At 38.6% G+C, this 22,864-nt stretch overlaps 1 protein-coding gene across 1 annotated transcript in view; it reads left to right on the forward strand.

Annotated features, from left to right (window-relative positions):
- Positions 1 to 22,864, forward strand: part of LOC147341427 (fibrous sheath-interacting protein 2-like) — an 81,740-nt gene that overhangs the window by 35,770 nt on the left and 23,106 nt on the right. The window contains exons 13-16 of the mRNA XM_086389310.1: positions 890 to 950; positions 5,451 to 5,478; positions 10,152 to 10,185; positions 13,057 to 22,021. Coding sequence (XP_086245436.1) covers positions 890 to 950; positions 5,451 to 5,478; positions 10,152 to 10,185; positions 13,057 to 22,021 — 9,088 coding nt within the window. The remainder of the gene's footprint in view (positions 1 to 889; positions 951 to 5,450; positions 5,479 to 10,151; positions 10,186 to 13,056; positions 22,022 to 22,864) is intronic.

Below are 22,864 nucleotides of genomic sequence, written 5' to 3' on the forward strand. Positions count from 1 at the left end.
CTTTCCTTCCAAGGAGTAAGCGTCTTTTAATTTCATAGCTGCAGTCACCATCTGTAGTGATTTTGGAGCCCAAAAAAATAAAGTCTGACACTGTTTCCGCTATTTCCCCATCTATTTCCCATGAAGTGATGGGACCGGATGCCATGATCTTCGTTTTCTGAATGTTGAGCCTTAAGCCAACTTTTTCACTCTCCACTTTCACTTTCACCAAGAGGCTTTTTAGTTCCTCTTCACTTTCTGCCATAAGGGTGGTGTCATCTGCATATCTGAGGTTATTGATATTTCTCCTGGCAATCTTGATTCCAGTCAAATTGTCACAAATACCTAATTCAGTTTGAGAAATAGTATGACCACTTTTATCACAACAAAATCCAATACTATTTTCCAGCTTATTTCACCCATCCCATCAGTGTCAAGAAATGGACTTCTGGTGGCTTGTGTTCAGTTCTCAGGCCTAGGAAAAATCAAAGTCTACTCTGTTGGATTTCTCTTCCTGTATGATTACCTAAGCAGGTAGAGCTCTTGGCCAACTGAGAGAGCTACATCCCACGTATGCAGAAAACCTGCTCTCTGCCTTCCAGCTCCCTCACAGCATTCCCCCTGTGCTTAACATTCTTTAAAACCCACACATATTCTTTTTAGCTATTCAACTGATTGCCTTCCATGCTGGTCAGCGTACTCTTCAGTTAATTAATTTTAGCATACTAGGAACTCTGTAAGCCTTTGAATTATGTAAGTAATGGAAACCAAATAAAACATGTATATTTATGATAAATAGACTTCTAAAATCACTTTATTAAATTTCTGTGAGACATAGGTGATGTTCAAATTCTTTGAAAACTCCTTTAAGGATTTTTTTTTGTTTTCATTTTTCTTGTGGCATGTATAGGTGACACGTGCTGATTTGAATGGGGAAAAGGCCAAGAAATCAAGCTTAAACTATGAGCCAGGTAAATATTATCAACAGCTATTAAGGAAATCCTGCAATGCATTAATACATTCAACTAACATTTACTAAGTTTTTGCTACATGCCATGCACTATACTAATTATTGAACAAAGTAGAGAAGCCATGGTTCCTACCCTGGATTTTACAGTATAGTATAAAACAGTCATGCCAGTAATCACAACACAAATATAAGTGCAATAAAGGAGGCAAATACAAAGTCCACCGGAAGCATAGGGGAGACAAGGAAGCTTCTATAGAAGATGCCACGCTTGAGCTCAGACATGAAGGATGAGATGTTGATGTATGGCAAAACCAATACAATATTGTAAACTAATTAGCCTCCAATCAAAATAAATAAATTTATAAGAAAAAAAAGAGAGAAAGAATTTTCTAAGCAGACAAATGGAAAGAGAACTTCCAGGAGAAAGGATACATTTACCAAGATATATACATTAGAGCCTAGTGGGTTTGTGGAAATGCAGATTTTTTTTCAGAATTGTTTTAGCTAAAAGTTCAAGTCAGAGAATTACAGAAGATGAAGCTTGATAGACCAACTGGTAGATATCAGTTGATCATTAAGATTCTGGTAAGCTGTGCCAGGAGATCTACCTTTTATCCTATTATTGAAGTATAACTATCGAAGAATATTGACAGGAACCTAATATGGTCAGAATTTGCCTTTTATACCCACAGAGATAGAAAATGAACTTCTGGTTACCAAACGGGAAAGTGGGTTGGGGGGATAAGTAAATTAGGAGTTTGGGATTAACAGGTACACACTACTATATATGAAGTAGATATACAGCAAGGACCTACTGCATAGCAGGGGGAAGTATATTCAATATCTTGTAATAACCTATAATGGAAAAGAATCTGAAAAGGGATGTGTATATATATATTATATATAAAATATATAATATATATATATAACTAAATTACTTTGTTGTACACCTGAGACTAACACAACATTGTAAATTAATTAAACTTCAAAAAATGACCCAAAAAAGAAAGAAAGAATTTGCCTTTTCTAAAAAAAGGAAAGCAGAATTAGAGGTGAGGAGACTTGAGACAATGAGACAATAAAAATAATAGCATGTTGAACACTCACTATGTGCCAGGTTCTATGCTAAACTGTATTCTCTCATTTAACCCTCTGAACAACAAAACTGTTTTACCTACCATTTTACACATGAATAAACTAAGTCTCAGAGTTGTAAATTATCATGCCCAAGATTTCACATAACATGTGGCAAAGCCAAGGTTTTAAAAGCCAGGTCTATCTTACTCAACCAATCCTAACCACAATACCACACTGCCCCTTATTACAATTAAGAGGCTATTATAATAGTCAAAGCTAGAAATGAGTCCTGAACAAAGTCAGTGGCAGTAAAGATGAAGAGCTGGGCAGATTTGACTCAGACTAAGAAAGGCAAATGGATGAGATCTGGCTACTGATTGAATATGGGAGAAGAATGAATTGAAGACAACACCCATATTTCTAGTACAGGCAACTTAATGGATTGTGGTGCCATTCAATAGATAGGCAATACAGAAAGATGAACAAGTTTGGAAGACAGATATTTAGTTCAGCTTTGAATATATTGTGTTTGAGATGCCTGAGGGCATCCAAGTGGGACATCTAAGTAGAGCAGTCAAGGGGGCAGTTATAGATATTGGTCTGGGATGCATGGGAGAAGAAATTAAAGGAATGCCTTACGTCAAAACCTATGGGAAATAATAAAAGCCGTTCCCATAGGTTTGATATAAATGTTCTTTTTAAGGTAGGTTATACTTTCTCCTCTTTATTCCATCTTTGATTTAAGAATTACCTTAAGTATGTTTCTTAATTATCAAGAAATTCATATTTTCAGTCACATTTTTAAAGTTAGATTCAGAGAATGTAGCCTGTAAATATTCAACACATTGAAGTTGTTGACATTTTCTTTGTGGCCAAATATGTGATTGATATTTTGAAAGTGTTCCATAGACATACAAAAAATATATATTCTCTATTTAAAGGCTGTAAGGCTCTAAATGAATTTTAAATTCTACTTATTGATTATATTATTCAACTGTTATATGTCTTTTCTAATTTTTTGGTCTACTATTTGCTGAATGACAGATCACCCTAAAACCTGGCAGCTTAAAAAAAAATCATCTCACAGTTTCTGTGGTTAGGAATACAGAAACAACTTAGCTGGATGGTTCTGATTCAGGGGCTCTCATGAGGTTACAGTCAAGGTGTCATCCAGGGCTGCTTCAGTCATCTAAAGTCTTGATTGGGACTGAAGAAGTCACTTCCAAGGTGGCTTACTCACATGGCTGTTGGCGGGAGGTCTCAGTTCCTCACCATGTGGGCATCTGCATACATCTCTGAGTATCCTCATGATATGGCATCTGGCTTCTCCCAGAGTGGGTGGTCCAAGAGAGAGGGGCAGAAGCCACACTATATTTTATAGCCTAGTCTCAGCACACTCTCACTTCCGCTCATCACTTCCACTCTATTCATTGGAAGCAAGTCTCTAAGTACAACCCACACTCAAGGGGGAAAAGAATTAGCCTCCACCACTTGGAGAGAGTATTATCAAAGAATTTGTAGACGTATTTTAAAAACACTACAACAGTATTATCTTCACACTTATTTTTTCAGGTATGTGCACTATTAATTCCAGCTCCTTCCTTTCAAAACTGTACACACTCAAACATACACTCACACACAAAGAAACTTAAGAAAGTACACAGAATTGAAGTTAACTTTGATGCAGATCATTGGAATTCATTGATTATTCAAAATACATGTTATATTCATTGGGAGAACAATAGCTATTCACCCTGACTTTGAACTGACTTTTAATTGGTAACATTACTTTTTATTATTCAAAGTATTCTGCTTGTCTAAGACTGTTTAGCCATGTATGTGCATAACTGATGGCCTTGCTCAATGGCTCAGAGGTAAAGAATCAGCCTGCAATGCAGGGGACACAGGTTCAATCCTTGAATTGGGAAGATCCCCTGGAGAAGGGCATGGCAAACCAATCCAGTATTCTTGCCTGGAGAATCCCATGGACAGAGGAGCCTGGTGGGCTACAGTCCATAGGGTTGCACAGAGTTGGACATGACTGAAGCGACTTAGCACGCACACACGTGATTAACTGACATACACCATCCCAGTATTCCTGTGGACATATTCTACATGAAGACTTGCTTTAGTATCATTATCCAGAAATAGTTACTAAAATCCACTTATGGAACTTTGCTAGATGGCATACAAAGCATGTTAGTATTTAAGTGGGAAGAGATTAATGACAAGAACAGTGAGCCAACACATATGTTAAAGAATTAATTGAACAAATAAATGTTCTTGAGTGCTTACTATATGGCAGGCACTGTAAACTAGTACAATACAGCGTAGTAAGTCCTATAACAGAGGGATGTATAGGGCGCTTCAGGAGCTTGACAGAGAACGCCTGTCTATCTGGGCAGATATAAAGGAAGGCTCTCTGAAGGAGGTGACACAAGCTGAATGAGTCCTAAAGGATGAGAAGTTTTAAAAAGGGACATGAGTTACAAGGGAAATAGTGAAGGCAGAGGAACTGTGTGTTGTTCAGTACTTCTGGAGCAGAGAATATATGTAGAATGGTGACCATAGATGAGGCTGATGAGGTAGGCAGTCACCCCCAATCTTAAGGTATTTGATGCCTGTCTGGTAGTCCCTGGAGGATTTAAAAAGAGTGTTGACAGCAGGGAATGAAAGACCTATTAAGGGACTTCCCTGGAAGTCCAGTGGGTAAGACTCTGAGCTCCTAATGCAGGAGGTCCAGGTTCAATCCCTGATCAGGGAACGAGATCCCACATGCTGTAACAAAAAAGTCCCATATGCCACACCGAAGATGGAAGATCCTGAGGCTGCAACTAAGACCCAGCACAGCCAAATAAATAAATAAAAGTATTTTTTTAAAAAAAAGACCAGTTCAGTTCAGTCGCTCAGTCGTGTCCGACTCTTTGCGACCCCATGAATCGCAGCACGCCAGGCCTCCCTGTCCACCACCAACTCCCAGAGTTCACTCAGACTCACGGCCATCGAGTCAGTGATGCCATCCAGCCATCTCATCCTCTGTCATCCCCTTCTCCTCCTGCCCCCAATCCCTCCCAGCATCAGAGTCTTTTCCAATGAGTCAACTCTTCGAATGAGGTGGCCAAAGTACTGGAGTTTCAGCTTTAGCATCATTCCTTCCAAAGAAATCCCAGGGCTGATCTCCTTCAGAATGGACTGGTTGGATCTCCTTGCAGTCCAAGGGACTCTCAAGAGTCTTCTCCAACACCACAGTTCAAAAGCATCAATTCTTTGGTGCTCAGCTTTCTTCACAGTCCAACTCTCACATCCATACATGACCACTGGAAAAACCACAGCCTTAATTACAGTTTTATAAGTAGCCTGTGAAGGATACCAACAAATAGTAATTTTCTTTTTCTCTCTGAAAATTCATCTGCAGCTCCTGGAGTCTCCTTTATTCACGACTCACCCATTAGGTAAGTATCTAAGAAAGCTAATAAAGGAATGTGTTATTTTAAATTAATATTTAATTACACAAGAGTGCTGCTTGAATCCTCTACTCTTGTAGTTTTACTTGTCTGTAGTAAAAGTCTCACCTTTTGCAACCTCTTAGGACTAAGCTAAAATTGTAAAGTAGGCAAAGTTAATCATTCATGCTCTTCCAGTTCCTCCTCTGATCTCACTTTAGTCCTGGGCTCTCCTCATAGGCAATACTTTGACTCCCCTTTCACGTAGCATTACTCCTTCTAGGATCTGGATCTGTTCTTTTCCCCTGTCCCCACTCAAAAATGCTTTACTTGTACCATTTGAGGTTATTGGTTTTCAAATGATGATAAACTAGTTTACCATATAGTATTGATGACGTAATCCGTTACCCCCTAAGGATATTTGCATTTTCATCCAAAGTAAATCAATCTCTCATGATCTAAAATAAAGGCCAGTGGAGAAGTTTTCTTTTGGCCTGGGGCCTTTCAGCTCTCAAACATTGATGGCCACCCATTCTGCTGATGTCCTGTTCCCCTCAAACTTGAATAATAGTTCATGCATATAAAATACCTCCTGGTAGAACGTACATACCTATCATCTTTTATAAACCCTCAACAAACCAAATTAGGTTCAGGATAATTTTTATAAATCCCAAACTTTGATGAATTGGTTTGGTAAAGGAAAGTAGTGTATGATGGTAAATGATGTTGATGTTCAGACCAGGCTTCTTAGAAAAGGATTTTGAGGTAGGAGTAATTGCAGTCAGTTTCATTTACGGAGGGCTCATGGGGTACAAGGATGCTGAAGGAAAGAAACTGACTAGCTCAGTATCAAGGTAGTTTCAAGAAATAAAGGTGAGAGAATGTGTGCATTATAGAGTGTTAATTCCTGCCTGCCTCTTCTTCCTGTCCCCACTATCATCCTAGACTACAGAACTACAGAATCACTTGAGTCTTTTCAACAGCAAATGTTCTGGATAGCCCTTTATTATAATAATCAGCTAAGATGAAGAACTATGCACATGACCCAGAGCTGCTATCTCATTCCTCACAAATACACAAGTTAAGATACCTTTAGCTGAGCCTAGGACAATTCCAAGCCAGAATACAATGGAGAAGGCAATGGCAACCCACTCCAGTACTCTTGCCTGGCAAATCCCATGGACGGAGGCGCCTGGTAGGCTGCAGTCCATGGGGTCGCTAGGAGTCGGACACGACTGAGCGACTTCACTTTCACTTTTCACTTTCATGCATTGGAGAAGGAAATGGCAACCCACTCCAGTGTTCTTGCCTGGAGAATCCCAGGGACGGGGGAGCCTGGTGGGCTGCCGTCTATGGGGTCGCACAGAGTCGGACACGACTGAAGCGACTTAGCAGCAGCAGCAGCAGCGGGACAATTCCAAGCCAGAACACAAGAAAACACAGCTAGAATACCATCTGGTATGGCTCTGCCCATTGCACCCATGCCACACCTCTTTACCTTACAGGAAAGAACACAGGTTCAAGGCCTCTGGCTTAGTCCTCTTGATCTGTTGCAGCTCCTTGCTCTCTGAGACTCAAGTGTGGGTGCATTATGTCTATTCCATCACATACCTCATCTCTCTTCTCTTCCTCCACCTCCTTAGTTCTCTGTTTTTTCTAATGCTAACATAAAGACGTACACAGTAAACTTCAGTTCAGTTCAGTTCAGTTCAGTCGCTGAGTCGTGTCTGACTCTTTGCGACCCCATGAATCGCAGGACGCCAGGCCTCCCTGTCCACCACCAACTCCCCGAGTCCACCCAACCCATGTCCATCTAGTCGGTGATGTTGTCCCCTTCTCCTCCTGCCCTCAGTCTTTCCCAACATCAGGGTCTTTTCAAATGAGTCAGCTCCTCGCATCAGGTGGCCAAAGTATTGGAGTTTCAGCTTCAACATCAGTCCTTCCAATGAACACCCAGGACTGATCTCCTTTAGGATGGACTGGTTGGATCTTCTTGCAGTCCAAGGGACTCTCAAAGAGTCTTCTCTAACACCACACTTCAAAAGCATCAATTCTTCAGCGCTCAGCTTTCTTTATAGTCCAACTCTCACATCCATACATGACTACTGGAAAAACCATAGCCCTGACTAGACGGACCTTTGTTGGCAAAGTAATATCTCTGCTTTTTAATATGCTGTCTAGGTTGGTCATAACTTTCCCTCCAAGGAGCAAGTGTCTTAATTTCATGGCTGCAGCCACCATCTGCAGTGACTTTGGAGCCCCCAATAATAAAGTCTGCCATTGTTTCCACTGTTTTCCCCATCTATTTGCCATGAAGTGATGGGACTGGATGCCATGATCATAGTTTTCTGGATGTTCAGCTTTAAGCCAATTTTTTCACTCTCCTCTTCCACTTTCATCAAGAGGCTCTTTAGTTCTTCTTCACTTTCTGCCATAAGGGTGGTGTCATCTGCATATCTGAGGTTATTGATATTTCTCCCAGCAATCTTGATTCCAGCTTGTGCTTCATCCAGCCTGGCATTTTGCATGATGTACCCTGCATATAAGTTAAATAAGCAGGGTGACAATATACAGCCTTGATGTATTCCTTTTCCTATTTGGAACCAGTCTGCTGTTCCATGTCCAGTTCTAACTGTTGCTTCCTGACCCGCGTGCAGGTTTCTCAAGAGGCAGTCAGGTGAGCTTAATAAAATAGAATTAGGAACCAAAAAAATCAGGACAAGAGGATGCCAATGTGATAAGATAGTGATGGGGTAAACAGTAGTAATAATTAAACAGATTTGGTGATAGAATGGACCACACATATGTATGATCAGGAGGTATCAGGCATCACCCCAAGCTAGGGGCCTGAGGTACCAATAGAGGATCACCAATTACAATTAGATTAAAACTTAGATATTCAGAAGGATTAGGCAGATGGACTAAAATTTAGTCTTGTTACATTAATCTTCAAGGGGTGGTTGGCCAGTTATTTTCTGGACTAAAGTAAGGTTGTATGGAGGAAAAGGTTAGGAACAGAAAGGTTATGTTTATAGTTTTATAATATGGAAAATTAAACTGTGAAAAACTGGGCCGTATCTTTGGGGCTTCTAAACTAATTGTCATTAATATCACTGCCCTCTTTAAGAATTAAAGAGTTGGCAGTACAAACGAACCTAAACCTTTGACACTTTAGTAGTATCAACCTATCAGGGAAAACCACTGCAGACTAGAGAAAAGTAGATGTAATATCATGGCACTCCTAGAATTGTGGTGGAACTTTCCCACATAACAATGAGTTTATTTGCATGTTTCTGCTCAATTGACTCCAATGAGAAACTGATAATTCGTGGCAAACTGCAGATTTGTATCCAATATTACATCTAGTTTCTAGTGGTCTTATATAAGGTTTTTTTAATCTATATGGTTAGTTTTGTTCTTAGGTTTGTGCTGTTTCCTTTTATCTTAAAGTATGCCTTTGGGACAGAAAGTCTGGAGATAGGTAGAAACATACATAGGACTCCACTTGCTGCCTATGGTATGAGGTTAGGGAGAGCAGGAAAAAACGAATCTGGGTGCATTAGATTGCAGAGGATCTACAAAGAGGAAATTGTGCTGGAGATGGCCTGAGAAACTGGGTCTCAGAAAAATTAATGAAGCGAAAGGATAGGAACTATGTCACTGATGGTGAGCATTCATGTTCTAGGTTCCATATTGCAAAAAGATATTAATCCTAGGATGGGCTATTGCTGCCTAACCCTAGCTGAGACCTTTTCCTACTAGTGTTAAAGTTGTCATTTCACAGTCTGACTGTATGTCTCAATATTGGATTGTTAGGCCTTGGTAGAAAAAAGTAAACTTGATAACATAAGGGCAGGCCAAGTAAAAATGAAAATAGAGCACCATGTTTCCTTTAAGAGGGTCAAGAGGTTATGGCAAGGGGTCCATGGAGGCAGTAAAATATGAAAGTAAATCAAACTTAGGCTTTGGGTTTTTTTTAACTTTTTGTTGTTATCCTATAATCTACATGATTTTGTTGTTCTCTTGCTACAATTTAATAAAATATAATTTTGGTTCCATGTAGTAGATCAGAATAAATAATCCAGATTAGAACATAGAAGAGAATATTGTGATACCTAGAAAGGGGCTCCATCTAATTTGGCTTTGCATGTCATCTGAAACCCATTATTTTAATGTCATTGTCAGTAATCATACATAGATCTTCTACTGTGGGGTGAGGAGAGGAGATTAGGAATTTTGAGGTGGTGAGTAGAAAGTGAATTATCAGAAAGCTCTGATCAAGCAGGGCAAGTGGAAAGAACTAGCCCATCCCTTGTCTTTCCAACCCCACGCTCTTCTCAACTCACTACAGAACAAACGGGGCTAAGGTGGGTCAAGAGTGGCAACATCAAGTGTTAGTTTATACAGCACCTATTATTCTACTGTTTATGCTGCAATTATTCTGCATAATAATTCTTCTGGGTAATAGAGCATGTCCTATGCCCAGGGGCCAATATCTAAATAAGAGGATAAATTGGGGGATTAGATAAAATAAAGCTTATTCTTCTTTGTGAATTGCTGGGGAGAAAACAAAACTCCCAAGCACAAAACAGGTAATCTGATTCAATGATTAGGAATTTGGAGGAAACTTACATAAATGATTAACCATAAGTAATAAAATCAATCTCCTTTTACTTTTTCAGACAAGACTACCATCCAAATCGCTGTCAAGAGAAAGTATGTATGATAAAATTCACTATAGAGCAATTAAGGATATTTTCTAATATGTTGTTAGAGAAAAATGTGTGAATCAGACTACCAGCAAAATCATCTGTTGATTTTAGTCAGTTTTACTCTTTGCCTTTTTCTCTTCCTTGACTTTAACTCTCTGTTAATCTTGAATTTTGCCAAGGTCCAAAATTCAAAGACTTATTGTTATGGGGGGTACAAAGTTACTATTATCACCATTTTGCCCCGGGTCCTCAGGAGGGTAGATTTGGGGAGCTTTGGGAGGTTTAATCATCACAAAGAAAACATCCAATACCACACACTCACTCCATAATGGGAAGGCATTACAGGAAATGCCTTTGCAGACTTGCAGATCTGGCTGAAGGGCTGAGCACCCTGCCCTCAGGTAAGTGAACCAAGATGCCTAGATATATCTTGTAATTCTCCTGGGAGTAAGAAGAATCTTAGGATGGCTACTCCATCAAAAGAAGGGAGTCTCAAGAGAGCTGCAACTTGGACCAGGCAAAGAGCATAAGGTAAGTCTGATAAGCCCCAACTTTGGGGCTAGACAGAGGAAACATGAACTAGAAAGGGGTTCAGGGGAGTAGCACATTCACATACTTTTTCACACGTACATGAGAGTTTCATAGACCGTCCAACAAACACAAAGGCTGAGACATACTGGCACCAGGAAGATATTTCTTGGTTTACTAGTATAGTGAAAATGAGCTAAAAATTAGATTCTACTTACCACATTTCACTTCACTAAAAACTTGACAAATGTCCCAATTTTATATGTCAAAGTTGGACATGCTTCTCAGCTACCCTAAGAGTAATAATGTAGATCTACTTACTGTACATTATCTCTGGTAATAAGAAAATAATATGTATTGAAATGCTTAGCTCATATGTATTGGAACAGATTTCGATCAATTTAGACTAAGAAGGTGAGTAACTTATTTATTAATATTTAAATGTGATTCTTAGAAGTGTCTTATTTAGGTCATGTTTATGTAAAACAAGTGTTTTTCAACCATATGCTGTCATTTCAAATTATTAATATGTTCTTCAAACTCAGTAGCCATTTTCTGGTCTGCACGGTAGGTGACAAAAAATGCATTACAAGAACTAGATAATAGTAATGTTTGCATAACACTGTGAATGTGCTTAATGCTGCTCAACTGTATAAGCTAAAATGGTCAATTTTATGTTATGTGCATTTTATCACAATAAAACATACATTAAGAGATTTGGGAAGGATTCTAATAACACGACTTTTCCTGGAGGTGTCCTTCAAACCTTCTCTAACTGGTCAGGAGAGAATATGCTACATTCAGCAAGGTGTTAACTTTTCTTTGAATGTTGGCCTAACCTTGAACAATCTGAGGCTAACTTCAGAGATAATTGTGAATTAACAACCACATGATAGGGAATCCGGTGCCCAAATGTCAGGATATCAAACAATGCACAGCTAAAATGCCAGGCATCCAGCCTTTGCTGCCACTGGCTTGTAGCCATAGCGTTGAGAAGCAGTTCCTGTGGAAGGTACGCATGCTTGGTCTGGCTGTCTTGAGGATAGTAACAACTTTAAAAAGAACGCTATTATATTATAGGCAAAAGGATTTTTATGACCCCCAAATATATCTGCAATAAGTAAACGAACACAAACAGTTATAGAGTCTGGCAGGTGCACTTGTCATCTGCCCCTGGTCCCCTGTCTAAGCTGTAACAATAAACACAATTAAACATGAGGAAATGGCTGTTCAAGTCCAGGCCCTGGGTTTCTACTTCAGCACTTACTGAAAGAGGCCCCGACTTCCCTCAAGTGCTCCACCTTCTGGCTGTTTGAGCCAAGTTCAGGCTCAGCCTTTTTTCCTTCTGAAATTAATGTATTTGTTTCTTTTTTTTTTTTTAATTAATTTTATTTTAAACTTTACATAATTGTATTAGTTTTGCCAAATACTGACCTCTGTCTCCCAATCTAAGACAGTTTGCACTGATAATCTTTTATTGGACCTAAGCCTGTTCATTTCCCTTAAATCATCAGTGCTAATTGTTGCCCATTGAATAAACTTAAACAAGTGGCTGTAGTGATTTGCATATGCAAATCAACACAGTCAATTGACTGAGAAAGGCAGCAACAGACCAGCCAGGGAGCCCACAGGCTGACCTCTCCACAGTGAGGCTTTATTTTTCACCCTCATCTCCTAGCTAAACAGATGCCTAAGCAAAAGGAGACTCTGTCCACAAAGGCACATACATGTTTGAACTGCAAATTTGTTTCATGAAATAGTTTGTTAGAGGCAATCTGGTTTTTTTAAGTATCGCTTGGATCATAACATAGTCTTACCTCTTGCTAGAGAATTTGTTTTCTATGAGCTTGGCTGTTTTTTTTCTAACCAAGAAGCCATTTGCCTTCAGTAATAAACTATTATATAGTTCCAAGGGATTTTTTTTTCTGCTTTATTTTTCAATGGGTATACTATTTTATTAACATTTAAATTTCACCAACAGTGAGCTCAAGTATATGGTAGGCATATGTTCAGATTTTTGAAATAAAGATAAAATGGACAGACAGCTTTAAGGGTGCTACACTGCACAATAAATATCAACAATTAGACAATCTAGGGGATGATATAAGTATACATTTAGGAGCACAAGTATAGCATCCTTATTCAAAAAATAGATCACAGCCATAGAGAATAAACCAACTTGAAATTAATCTGGTGTTCTAAATAGAGTTCCTATGTTCTCTTTATACACCATGGCTGGATTCTAACTATGCATTGTTTGATATAAGGAATTAAAAGTTAGTTGCTGTCCCTAAAACGAGTAATTTATCCATGATTTCCCTTCTATCCCCACTCACCTCCTTTCCAGGTAACTTCTGAAGAACTGAACAGTATAATTCAAAATGTAATGACCTGGGTTGTGGCTGCAGTGACCAATGTATTATACCCAGCCATCACAAAATATGAAGAAAGATTGCAAAATATTACATGCCCAATGCCTGATAACTCCACCCTCTCTTCTGATAGTGAGAGTTGCTGCAGCACATGCTGTGAGACATTTATGTATGAAACAAGTAAGATGGTTCAGGCAGAGCCCTGTACAGAGGCAGCTGACAGGTCAATAGAGCAACCAGTGGCACCATCAAAATCATCTCTTGCCCGTAAAGAAAGAACAGATGTAGAAACAACATATCACAGGAAAGAACACTTGGAAAACAAACCTAAAGCCCCCAAACCTGAATATAATGAGATATCTGAATCTGCCAACCTTAAAACCTGTAAATCCGATAGTCACCTTGTTGTACAGATTGAAGCAGGCACTAAGAAATGTAAAGATGCTACCACCGAAACAGATAGCCTAGAATGCCAACTGTCTAAAGATGAAAAAGCAAAAGCTATCAATGAGATGCAGGAGTTAAATAATGTTTTTGTTAACTTTAAACATCATCTAAAAGAGGAAGCTGAGTTGATTTTAAGAAACATTTTTCAGGAAATGGTGTCTGAACTAACCCAGACCATCCCCACCCTTTCCTCTGTTACGACCGAAACTTTGCCTGCCCAAACTGACACTGACAAAGGAGACTTGCTTTCCAGTGTTGATATTTCCTCAGCAGCTGCTGAAATTATGGAAAATGTGCTTGGGAAGTTACAGTCTGCAGTTAAGAAAACATGTACTGAGGAATTTTCACCAGGAAATATATCAGTTCACTTTAAATCAGATTTAGTCAGTGGAGAACATTTTATTTCTCCAAAAGAAAAAACTTCAGAAGTTTCACTGCCTTATGCTTTGGAGAACATGAATGATGTTGCAGAGGACATGGTTCGTGTGATTTTAGAAAAACTGACGGTCCTTGCATCTTCTAAGCAAAGTGAATTGGCTCATCTTAAAATCACTACTGACCCAGCTTATCAGCAACACAGAGAAGATCCAACATATACGTTCCTTCAAAGAGCCAGCAAAGGGAAATCCAGTGCTAAGACTGATGCTGCCAGTTTGATTGGCAAAGAAGAAATACAAAATTTAGTGTCAACTATTTGTTCCAAGTCCTCTCTGGTTGGTTATATAAAGGAAGCAATCAGCACTATACTAGGTTATATACAAGTTGGACTTCATAATGAAAGGCTAGTTGCAACTGAAGAAACAGTGATCATCCTACAGCTACTTGATGCTCTCTTGGCTCAGCTACATCAGAAACCAGTGAAAACAGATGTCCGAAAGAGCAGACACTCCAGACTGAGCAGTCCCTCCAGCACTGAAGAAAGGAACAGACTCACCAGGACCGGAGTAGCTAGTGCTCCTAGGTGTGGGAGCCTGTTTCCACCTGTTAATGTTCCTGGTGTGGCCCTTTGTTCTGAAGACAAAAATGAAGAAATAGACAGAATTGTAGAAAATGTATTGATTTCACCTATCAAAGACGAAAAAGCAAAATTACAAGAACAGGCTCCTGACTACTGGTTAACTGGGGAAAACAATGATTTTAAACGCAAAAGAAATATGAACTTACCTACAAAGCCTGCTTATGGACGCAAAGTAGCATTTCACGATCAGGGATTAAATACTGACCTTTCAACTTTTAATAAGGACCCTTTAAAGGACAAGCCAGGTTTGAATAAAGACATTTTGCTTTTCAGTCAAGATGAAACATATCAAATACAAAAAGCCTCAGAAGATATAATTAGGAGTATTTTAGCAAAGACGCTCAAAGATCTATCTTCTGGGCTGTCTGATCACTCAGATTATGAAGATGGTAGAGAGGCTTCACTTCTTAACTCAAGAAAACCACAAGATCCGTCACATCAAGAATGGATGGACCAGATGTTCTCTGTGTCAGAAATCCATACGGTATCTCAAGATATTGTAGATGCTATATTAAAAATACTTCACATAACTTCTCATCATATTATTGAACATTCTTCATCAGTACATCAAACTTCTCTAGATAATGCTGACATACCAAACAAAGAGTCATTACAAATATGGTTTGACAGTAAAAGGAAGATGAAATTTTTATCTGCACTTAGCACGGACCCTACAAAACTTCCCTGGGTAGAATCTGGAACAAGTGGCTCAACATCAGAATCTGTAGATAACCTTAATGATAAAATCATTAGCACAGTTTTTAAGAAGTTGGACTCATTTATTTGTCCAAAATTACAAACCTGCTTCAAACCAGAAAGCCATGCTGCCCATTCAAAGCCTGCTCCTGACAAGAAATCTTCGTTTCGATCTCACCTTAGTACTCTCACAACTAAAGTGGTAAAAATTGTTTTGGATGCTATCCAGAAAGAACTACAACACAATAAGAAAAATCTAAATGTTAAGAAGAATAGCCCTCCCAAGAACATTAGAGATACAGGATTTTTTGCTGATGCTGAGAATGAATTAGACTCTGTTGTCACAAAGCTAAATAATGACATTATGACAAGTTCATTAGCTACTTGCATTTGTGAGGTGTTAAGTGGAAACACAGATAAAAGTAATATTTTACTCCCTTCAGATAAGCTAAGGTCTAAAATCTCACATGGGACTGATGGCATTGATCAACAAAAACTTTTGCCTTCTCATCGCCCTCACATGCAGGAGGAAGTTCACCAATATACTGGATTTCAAGTGTTAGATAAAATTGGAGATGCCGTGTATGATATGTTATGTAAGTTCACTGGAGACCACCCACATTCTCCCCTATCTGATGAACAAAATACAGAGGGGATCAATAAGAATTTGAGAACAACCAGTACACTGCAGTCCAGTATTAAGCTCATTTCTCATACAATTCTAGAAGGTATTGTTTCAAAACTATGTGGTGTTGAGACAGATGGCATTTTCAGAAATTCAGAATTTAAAGCCATCTCAGAGCATATTGACACTGACAGCCTGTCATTTGCTTTGCTTCTTGAGGAAATGAGCAGATGCTATGACATAATCTCAACCATAGCATCCAATGTGACCTGGCCAGGTAGCCAAGAGGTAACTAACAAGGGGAAAACTACTGCCTCCAAAATAAGAACCACACAAAAAAAGCATCTGAATAAACTGAAAACCTTGGCCTCAGACATCTTTGAAATGGTTTTTGCTAAGTTGGAAGGGTTTGCCAATAGAAATTTAGAAAATCTTGGTGCTATAATCTGTGGAAATAAACAGGACAAGACATACTGTGAAAGTGAAAATACCAACAGCTGTGGTAACACACATGAAAAACGATTGCAGTCGACTTTATACAGGCATGCAAAAAAAGTGTCAAGTACTATTTTGAAAGCTCTTCAAACTGAATTAAACATGAACTTGCCAGATTTGGAAACATGTATAAGTAAGCCACTACAAGAGAAACAAATACTTAAGAGTTTAGTCAATTTCATTTTAGATGCAATTTCTCCAGATATGTTTAATGAACCTGAACCAGAAGAGAGAGGCATTGAAAATTACAGATATAGGGCAATCTATGGAAATTTTCTTCCTGGAGGAGCTGACCCAGATTCATATCTAGAAGATCCTGCAGATACAGAGAAAGAAAGTGCTGGGGAGGAAAGACCAATAGAAGATGAAACTAAATCAGATTCTCTTAAGCAACAGGAACTTGAAAAAACACTAAAAACTTTTGAAGTAGAACTCAAAGAGCCAAAAAAGTCCCCAGTTGTGCCCATTGTAAGAAATATTTTGAATGAAATTTTTCAGAATGATTTAATTGGTCAGTTAAAGGTGTTTACTCTTCCCCAGTCCCATTTATGTGACATTCCTCATGCTGATGATGAACCATTTGCTCAAACATCTGTTCAGTCCCTGGATAAAACAGTGGGCCCTTTAGTATCTGAAGCAGATGTAACCATTGTTGCAGATGATGTCATTAGAACCATATTTCAAAAACTTTATTCTGCTGCCATGACAGATAGAAATGAAAGTGAAAATAGGTGTAATACTATCACCTTTCCAGCAGATATCTCTTTTCCTAAACATACCTGTGGAGGAAAGTCCCCTGTTTATTCTACCATACTGGACAGAAATCCATGCACACTTCAGTCCACTATCAATATTGGGACCAAAATAAATGTAGTTGAAGATATTATACAGTCAGTATTAACAAATTTAGAAGCATTTGCAACTTCCAAAGTAAAGGCGCTCTTTTATCCTCACAGCAGTTTCCCAGTTCCTGTGGCTTTACCTTCACAGCAGGATGAGATTGCTTTACACCAACCATGGTTATCCACCAAAGATTCATATTCTGAAGACCAATTTTCTTGTTGCTCAATGGATCACAGTAAATCAGGAAAGACCACCTCAATATGTCAACTGAGTGCCTCTAAATTAAATATGTATGCAACAGAAGTGGCTAGACAAATTTTACAAGGAATCAAACATAAATTAGATCAAGACATAAGAAGTCCATTCTTAACTCAGAGTGTTGTGGCTTTTGAAAGTATTCCAAGTCAGGTTGTTAGCACAATGTTAGATATTGTGTCTACTAAAGGCAAATATGAAAAAAATGTAATTGACAGAGAGACTGATCCAGTTGCGCCAGAAGATATTATTGAAAAGCTATTCAATAAAAGTGATTATCGTAAAAAGCTTCAATTTCAAATACTAGATACCATTGAAGGTATCTTAATTGATATCTGTGAGGAAACAATAGATGAGAATAATCTCCCACTTGCTGTATCCACTCTTAAATGTAATGTAAGTGGGAGACATTTAGAAACAAACTCTGAAAGGGACCCTAGGTATGCAAATAAGGCTATTCTTACACTTTTAGTTCCTAAGGAGTGTGTCGCTATGATTTCCAATGATATGGTGGATATTGTTCTTCAAAATCTCATTTCTGCTATCATGGTTTGCATCAGTGCAAATGATTCCATTTCTCCAAGATTGTCTACAGCATTTTCTGATGCATTTTCCAAAGCAGAGCATCAACAATCCCCTATTAAAGACTCAGTGAATGGAAGGGCAGAGCATCAACAACCTCTTGTTACAGACTCAGTGAATGAAAGGGCAAAGCATAAGCAACCTCCTGTTATAGATTCAGTGAATGAAAGGAAAAGGGAGAGATTTCCTTTTGCAAGAAAGGGAAGAGATATTCAGCTGAAATCAGCTCTTTCTGATGATAATCAGACACCTGTACTTAAGAAACAAGATGCCAAGAAATCTACTCCTGATCCATGTAAGGAAAATGCTCACTTTATTACTAAAACTATTTTGAATAGATTAAAATCTTTCGCCACAGAAAGAATAGATTTGCTACTTATTCTTGATCCTGAGACTAGAGAAAAACCAGATGTTGGCTCAGAATTTACAAATTGTAAACAAAATGACAGTGTGTTTCTTGAATCAAACCAAATGCCATTAGATGTGACTGTCCCGAAAATATCAACAGCTGGAACCATTCTCAATCAAGAAGTCACAAATTACACATTAGCTAATTACAGAGAAAACCGTAGACCTGCAATTCATATATCACAAGCTAGTCTTAAGGAATATGCTGACCTAATCGCCAATACCATTTTGACGCTTATAAAAAATGACATAGACCTAGAAATCCAAAAGATGTATACATATCAGAACAATACTTCATTTCAAGACAACATCATTGCAAGTAAAACTGTCAACGACATCTTCAAGAGTTTATGTAATAAAATATCTTTGAAGGCAAGTGGCTCTTACTCAAAGCAGGACCCTGATCTTCTTACCCAACTAGCTGTACAAAATGAAATAGTGCCAGGTCAAAGAAAAATGGAAGACAACACCAAACTGTCTCTCTTTTCAAAATACTCAGGGGAAAACCAAAAACCACCAGAAGTGGAAAACCAGAGAAGGACATTGGAAGAAATATTTAGAAATGGAGAATCTGGACAGGAAAAACCAAATTCTTTGTTAAGTGTAGTTAAGGAAATTTTAAAGAAAGCATATCAAAGGGTATTGGAAAACACAAAACATTGTTCTCCATTCAGTGAACTCCCCCATTTTACATCTGATTCTAAAAGTAAAACATCACGGAAAAAAGCCTTACAGTCACATATAAGCAGTGTTGCAAATGACATAGTTGAAAGTGTTTACACAAAAATGTTCTCAGTAATTCTGACCTCGTTATATGAAAACAGTGAGACCAGAGGGGAAATGGAAGCCTCTGGCAGTGATGGATTACTGATGAATCCATCATGCTTTAGCGAACTGAAACAAGCAGAAAAAAGCAGTGTTCCCCCTAAACCTGTGATACCACAAGTTTATCCTTACACAGGCATTGGAAGTGTCAGTTCATTGGAAAACACCTTATTGCAATTTTCTCCATTGCAACTGGGCGAACACTTGGTTCAAAAGGTTCTCAAAAAAATCACAGATTTTGCTTTGCTGAATCTAGAAGAGAATTCATCCCCTAAAGGTCAATCTGATGAAATTCTGAGGCCATGCAATTCTAAAGCTAGCCCCAAGGGCAGCCCTAGGGCAAGTGTTAAGACAAATTTTAAAACAAAATCAAAAGTTACCTCTTTGTCTAAATTTGGAACAAAACCACAGCTCAGACCTAGTGGAGCTAAAGCCCAAAGCAAAACCAAGTTAGGTCCTAGAGAGAAGACCCTAAAAGGTAGCTGGTCCAAGACTTCCGTTGGGCTCCCACACCTACTGTCAATAGGGGAGGCCAAAAGTCCCTCACTGAGAGCAAAACTCCCCACTGCAGAGCTAAAAATGTATGCCAGGGATATACTACGTAATATTCTGCAAACAATTGTGAATGAATTTGAAGAGGTGAGGCAAAATAGAGCAGTGGCAAATGTAAACACTTTACTTTCTGATCAAATTGAGAGAGCAAGTGGAATAGTGAGTGCAGTTTTGCAAGGACTACACGCTATGAAGAATAATTTGGCCAATCCAATAAAGGGCTCACATTCAGATGATCTCAAACTTCCACGGGGGTATTTTAGTACAACCTCTGCTGCAAATCCAGAGGCCCATTTCTCTTTGGAGAATGTTTCTTCACAACTAGATAAATTCTTTCCCAAAGAAGTTACTTCTAAACAAATGTTTGACAAATGGCAAACAGAATCAAGCAACATGGATAACGAAAAATATAAGCTACTGATGATAGCCGAGGCTGTTTTGAATGAAATTTCAACAAAAGCAAAAGAATTAGAACAATCTGTTTCACTTTTGTCACTTCTTGAGCCATGTGAAAGCAGTCACCATCATTTTAAAAGAGCTGCTTCTAGAGTTTGGGATTCTCAAGCACAAATTAATGTATTTGGCCAGGAAATCATTAAAAAACTATTTGAAAAATTAGAGTTGTGCTTCTTGACTCAGATGTTCACAACGGATAGTAAAGAAACACTACAAAGCAAGGAAAAAACTGCTGCTAGAAGAAAATGTGGTTCCTCACGAACAAACAATCTCAACGATGTACCAACGTATAACACCAAGTTGAAAGACAAAACACTGGGGATCGCTGGTCACCAAATCACTCAAGAGATATTGGAAGGGGTTCTGAACACCTTAGAGTCATTTGCAGACCTACAGTTTAAACATGTCTCTACATATGCTTTTTCTGAAATTGTGAGAACACCTATTGAAAACTTTTTTGCTATGCAACAGAAACCACCAATGAAAACAATATTTCCCAAGTTACAAACACTGACTATGTTTCCTGATGAATCTAAACCAAGTAGTATGATTTCCCAGGAAAACATAAACAACGCCTTTCAACAGCTTTACTTTTTCTATTCAGAATTGCTTACTTATGCTGTTAATACTGTCACTGGCATGCTTAGTATAATTAAGAACAAACTAGACAAAGAAAAATGCCACAAGGAACCATCTTCAACTAGCATGTTTAAAGAAAACATCGTAGCAAGTCAGATCATCAGCACACTGATAGACCAGTGCACTGATTCCTATGAGTTGATGATCAAAAGCCATCCAAAGGAAAATCTGCTCCAAGGAACTAAAAATGCCTGCACTGTTAATTGCTCCCGATTTACAACTGGACCAGAAATGTCCACTTCAAAGTCAAAGGGAATTAGCTGCTGGGATGATCCTCCACAAATCTCCAGCTTGTTGTCTTATTCAGAGGAAGATATGAAAATAAAGGACAAGACTTCCTTAGATGTACCTTCATACGTCAGATACTCTATAGGAGGAGATTCAGCTAAAACCATAGAGCCAATGGAAGGGCTCGAATCAGAGTTTAAACCATCATCTTCTAGAAGTGAAGCCCAAGTCTTCAGCCATTTTGATCAAGCTGTGAAAGGAGACTACTCTCTCCCAGAAGGCACTGTCTTACAAATTTCATCTCAGAAATCCAGTGACTCTGCACAGGCAGCACTAGAGCACCCCATGTCTTTCAGAGAAATGGAAGAGGGTGAAAATCAAAGAGTGCTTCACTATGAGCCCCTCAAACCAGTTGTTAACCCAGATGAAATACAGACTACCATTTCTTCACTCAAAATATGTTTAGCTGCAGAAGATATTGTCAATACCATGCTGACAAGTTTTGGCCTTTCAAATCAAACATCACACACCACTGAAAATATGGAAACCATGAAGCCATTTTATATATCAAAGGAAATGCTTCAGTGCCTAACATCTGAACAACTGAAGAATGAGAAAAGCCTACTTAAAATATGGGAAAAAAGAAACAGCTATGGAACTGAAGACGAAAACAAAGGCCCTGTGGCAAGTGGAGAAGATTCCATTTTACTGGAAAAGTGGAAAAATAAGCACCCGAAGTTAGAGAAAACTCTTGAAGAGCCTGGAGTCATTGCTTTTGCTGATTGGGAACTGGGACCACATGAAGTCCACCTAGTAGCAAGATATGTTACTACATCAGTGGTCACACATTTCAACAACTTTGAAACCAGAGGTGAGTTAGGGATGACTTAGAAAGAGCTAGCATGGTTTTAGGGGCAAAAAAGTCAACGACAGCGTTAAGAGTGTTGTTTTTAGCCCTCACATGCAAGAAGCTACATTTACCACTTCTCTGAAAATAACCTTAGATTTGGGGTGGCTGTTTATCTACCTGTGTAGCTGTGTATTTTTCAACTGGGCAATGTGCTAAAAGAAAAAATGTTACCCATTTACATAATTTTTATATGGAGGAGTGTTTTTCAGTTTTCCCTATCTAGAGATGAGATTAAATAGGCGTAATTTAAAGTGGGATATTTTGGTTGGGCATGAGGTATGGCTACGAAATGATGTCTTTCTTGAGACATAAACTGCTTTAAAGGCAGTTCCCAAACAGAAGTTCCAAGAGGGTTTTTATTTTAAGTTCTTTAAAAAACAACTTCTTACATTATGGTCAGACCTCATGCATAGCTGGGCTTCCCTTGTGGCTCAACTGGTAAAGAATCCACCTGCAATGAGGGAGACCTGGGTTCGATCCCTGGGTTGGGAAGATCCCCTGGAGATGGGAATGGCTACCCAGTCCATAATTCTGGCCTGGAGAATTCCATGGACTATAGCATCCATGGGGTCACAAAGAGTCGGACATGACTGACTTTCACTTTCTTGCATAGTTAATTGACTGTAATTATCCAACTTCTTTTTGAGGTATACAGTTAAAGTCTTTGAAGTTATTGATGATAGTTTATAAGGACAGTGGCACTAAACTTCTGATTCTGTTCATGTTCCAGTGTTCTGACCTAAAGTCTTTTAGGTATAATTCTCTAAACCCATGCTTACAAGTATGATATCTGTACTCCTTTTC

This window comes from Bos grunniens, chromosome X, assembly GCF_055505025.1.
Source record: "Bos grunniens cultivar Pamir isolate PY7600 chromosome X, Bosgru_T2T1.0, whole genome shotgun sequence".
In the NCBI taxonomy this organism is placed as follows: domain Eukaryota; kingdom Metazoa; phylum Chordata; class Mammalia; order Artiodactyla; family Bovidae; genus Bos; species Bos grunniens.